We start from the raw sequence: 5,000 nt of genomic DNA on the forward strand, positions 1-5,000 counted from the left end.
TGGTAACTAATGTAACAAACAACCATCCGCCTTGTAACTAATGTAACAAACAACCATCCACCTGGTAACTAATGTAACGAACCAACCATCCACCTGGTAACTAATGTAACAAACAACCATCCACCTGGTAACTAATGTAACAAACAACCATCCACCTGGTAACTAATGTAACAAACAACCATCCGCCTGGTAACTAATGTAACAAACAACCATCCACCTGGTAACTAATGTAACAAACCAACCATCCACCTGGTAACTAATGTAACAAACAACCATCCACCTGGTAACTAATGTAACAAACAACCATCCACCTGGTAACTAATGTAACAAACAACCATCCGCCTTGTAACTAATGTAACAAACAACCATCCACCTGGTAACTAATGTAACAAACAACCATCCACCTGGTAACTATTGTAACAAACCACCACCCACCTGGTAACTAATGTAACAAACCAACAATCCACCTGGTTACTAATGTAACAAACAACCATCCACCTGGTAACTAATGTAACAAACAACCATCCACCTGGTAACTAATGTAACAAACCAACAATCCACCTGGTTACTAATGTAACAAACAACCATCCACTTGGTAACTATTGTAACAAACCAACAATCCACCTGGTTACTAATGTAACAAACAACCATCCACCTGGTAACTAATGTAACAAACCAACAATCCACCTGGTTACTAATGTAACAAACAACCATCCACCTGGTAACTAATGTAACAAACAACCATCCACCTGGTAACTAATGTAACAAACCAACAATCCACCTGGTAACTAATGTAACAAACAACCATCCACCTGGTAACTAATGTAACAACCATCCACCTGGTAAGTAATGTAACAAACAACCATCCACCTGGTTACTAATGTAACAAACAACCATCCACCTGGTAACTAATGTAACAAACAACCATCCACCTGGTAACTAATGTAACAAACAACCATCCACCTTGTAACTAATGTAACAAACAACCATCCACCTGGTAACTAATGTAACAAACAACCATCCACCTGGTAACTATTGTAACAAACCAACAATCCACCTGGTTACTAATGTAACAAACAACCATCCACCTGGTAACTAATGTAACAAACAACCATCCACCTGGTAACTAATGTAACAAACAACCATCCACCTGGTAACTAATGTAACAAACAACCATCCACCTGGTAACTAATGTAACAAACAACCATCCACCTGGTAACTATTGTAACAAACCACCACCCACCTGGTAACTAATGTAACAAACCAACAATCCACCTGGTTACTAATGTAACAAACAACCATCCACCTGGTAACTAATGTAACAAACAACCATCCACCTGGTAACTAATGTAACAAACAACCATCCACCTGGTAACTAATGTAACAAACAACCATCCACCTGGTAACTAATGTAACAAACAACCATCCACCTGGTAACTATTGTAACAAACCACCACCCACCTGGTAACTAATGTAACAAACCAACAATCCACCTGGTTACTAATGTAACAAACAACCATCCACTTGGTAACTAATGTAACAACGGCCATCCACCTGGTAACTAATGTAACAACCATCCACCTGGTAACTAATGTAACAAACAACCATCCACCTGGTTACTAATGTAACAAACAACCATCCACCTGGTAACTAATGTAACAAACAACCATCCACCTGGTAACTAATGTAACAAACAACCATCCACCTGGTAACTAATGTAACAAACAACCATCCACCTGGTAACTAATGTAACAAACAACCATCCACCTGGTAACTAATGTAACAAACAACCATCCACCTGGTAACTATTGTAACAAACAACCATCCACCTGGTAACTAATGTAACAAACAACCATCCACCTGGTAACTATTGTAACAAACAACCATCCACCTGGTAACTATTGTAACAAACAATCATCCACCTGGTAACTAATGTAACAAACAACCATCCACCTGGTAACTAATGTAACAAACCAACCATCCCACTAACCGTGATAGGAAGTTGGACTTGGAGTTACATTAGTAACTAATAAATAACCCTCTCTCTTTGTGTCCCTGCAGGAGGGTTTACTGCCGATGAGCGCCCTCTGTCTGTCCCACTCCCACAGTGCAGCCGACATGGAGGGGCTCATCCCAGCTTCCACCACCTCCTCCTCCTCCGGCACCTCTTCTACGAGCACCACCACCTCCTCCTCCTTCAACTCGTCCTCCACCACCACCACCTCCTCCTCTAACGCCTCCAACTCCTCCTCTAACGTTGGGAGAGGTGAGTACATGGGTTTACTTCTTCAGGGCTGCAGCCCTTTGCCTGATGTCACTTCCTGTTTAGCCAGAGATAACTTTAAACATCCTCACGGGGTTGTTCACATGTCCCACATCCCGTCTCTCTGTCCTCTAAATATGTAAACCGGCTTGTGAAGCTGTTATGTTGTTGGTTCTGCAGCTCAGCATTAAATATGTAAACTTGTTTTGTTTGGTTCTTAGCATCTGCTGCTTCACCTTAGCATCATAACTATGTAATCTAAAGAGACAGTACAGCTGAAGAAAAGACATTTTTTATAAAGCAGACATTTTGACAGTTTAGTTATTATGGAGATACTTCAATGGAAAAGAGTCAAGTTATTACTATTACCTGTGTGGATGTAACGCACCAACTGTCCACAAGTCACAAGTAAAGATAAACTTAATAGTACATGTCCCCACAAGTAACAAAGATAAATTAAATGTCCTCACAAGTATAAAGATAAACTAAATGTCCCACAAGTATTCAGATAATTTTAAGAGAAAATACAGATGTTTTGTGGAACATGAAACAAATTATATTCATCCATCTGCAATAGTTAGATTTATTTTTAACTTGTCATTGTTGTCAATGTTTTTTTTTAAAGATTCTGCACAAACAGAAAATGCCTGTTTTGCAGTTTCAGGGTTAAAATGTAACTTCATGAAAGTGAATGTTAATCTGGTTTAACAGGATGTCTCACTCTCACAGAGATAGACAGACAAGAGGTGAGACAGTTTCACAGTTAAACATTGACCTGAGAGCTTCAGACTCCACAGGAATCTGCACCTCAACATCCTGTGTGTGGGTGTGTGTGTGTGTGTGTGTGTGTGTGTGTGTGTGTGTGTGTGTGATTCTTCTTCCCCGTCATATAACAATGGGGAGCTGCAGTTTAAAAATAAAGTAGTTATTTTCAGGTCCTGAGATTTAGTTTTATTCCACTTCATGGTTTATCATTTCACAAACATTTATTTAGTTTTTTTCCCATATCGTATATTTGGCTATTCATTTTAATTCATTTTATATTTTGTACAGTATAACGGTGTAAAGCAGTATTATATTTAGCTTGTTTTGTTATTACTTTCTTTTAACTGTTATGTTTTGATCGTCCTGTTTTATTTCATGAATTAATTAAATTATATCTAAATATGTTTGTATTTTAGTTTGTTTTTTTATGTTTAAATGTTTTTTATGTTTGTCCAATAGATTTTTTAAAATCCTATTCTATTTAATTCACACTTCCCTTGTTTTATTTTTAATTGTATTCTTTATATATATATACATATATATATAATAATTGTATTCAATATATTTTATTGTTAATTTGTCCGTTTATTTTATTAAACTTAATCGTATTTAATTTCATCTTTACATAATTTCTTTAGTTTTTTACTTTTCTTCATGTTTAGATTTTTAAACTCCGCCTCCTCTAGCCCAGCCCCTGTGGGTAAGCCCCGCCTCTCCCAGACCTCTAGTTTCACTCCGCTCTGCAGAGAGAGGGAGAGAGAGAGAGAGAGAGAGAGAGAGAGAGAGAGAGAGAGAGAGAAAGACCTCTCCTGTCTGTCTGCTTTATTCACCTTTAATGTTCCAATGGATCGATGCTGAAGCATGCGGCGGGGCAGAGGTGCATGCTGGGATTGTTCCACGGTTTGGGGGTGGATTGTGGGAGAGAGAGCGGGCGAGCGAGGTAATATGAGAGAGAGAGACGGGTGTTTGAAGGAAACATGAGTGTGTTTGTTAATGAGTAACAGAACAAGGTGACTGTGTCTGTCTGTCACATACAGTTATTCAGAAACCTGAAGCAGGAATGATGTTTTCATGTGTTGAACAGGAACGACAGGTTTTATTGTGTGTGTGTGTGTGTGTGTGTGTGTGTGTGTGTGTGTGTGTGTGTGTGTGTGTGTGTGTGTGTGTGTGCGTGTGTGCGTGTGTGTTCAGGCTGCAGGAGGTCTAACCCCGAGACCTGAAAGGAGAAACTGTCTCACTCTCTTTTCATGATTTAATCTTTAACTTTAAAGTGTCAGAAATACTTTTTTTTAAATGTATGATGTGTTTGTTTTACTTACTTTATATATTTTTATTTCCTCTTCTTGCCAAAAAACTATTTTCACTTCTTAATATTATTATAATATATTCATGCAATATTAACATGATATATTTATATCATGTTAATATTGTTAAATTGATCATATTCGTGACATCATTTACATATTTATTATTTAAATACAGACTCCGGCGTGTTCGGCTCCGACGGGCTGCAGACGTCCAGCCAAAGTGAGGCCACGCCCCGCCGCACACATTTACCGACCCCGCTGTCGGACAGTGAACTCACCGCCTCTTGTTGCCCCTCCCCGTCTCTCAGGTGCCGCCTCCCCAGGATCATACGGAGTGGGCGGCGCCCCGCTGGGCGCCGCCGGCTCCCCGGGGCCGAAACGCAGCGGCTCCGGTACCGGAAACACCCTGAAGGTAACGCTGCGTAGTATATGCACAGAATACACCGTTGTAGTACTGCACAGAATACACCGATGTAGTACTGCACAGAATACACCGATGTAGTACTGCACAGAATACACCGTTGTAGTACTGCACAGAATACACCGTTGTAGTACTGCACAGAATACACCGATGTAGTACTAAGTCGTAGTACTACACAGAATACACCGATGTAGTACTAAGTCGTAGTACTACACAGAATACACCGATGTAGTACTGCACAGAA

At 39.7% G+C, this 5,000-nt stretch overlaps 1 protein-coding gene across 1 annotated transcript in view; it reads left to right on the forward strand.

Moving 5' to 3' along the window:
• Window positions 1-5,000, forward strand: part of LOC306752841 (kalirin-like) — a gene marked incomplete at both ends in the record, with an annotated part of 43,239 nt that overhangs the window by 34,240 nt on the left and 3,999 nt on the right. The window contains 3 exons of the mRNA XM_079236657.1: window positions 2,062-2,266; window positions 4,511-4,555; window positions 4,644-4,747. Of these exons, the coding sequence (XP_079092783.1) occupies window positions 2,062-2,266; window positions 4,511-4,555; window positions 4,644-4,747 (354 nt within the window). The remainder of the gene's footprint in view (window positions 1-2,061; window positions 2,267-4,510; window positions 4,556-4,643; window positions 4,748-5,000) is intronic.

Source organism: Taurulus bubalis (assembly GCF_910589615.1).
Source record: "Taurulus bubalis genome assembly, chromosome: 21".
Classification (NCBI taxonomy): Eukaryota; Metazoa; Chordata; class Actinopteri; order Perciformes; family Cottidae; genus Taurulus; species Taurulus bubalis.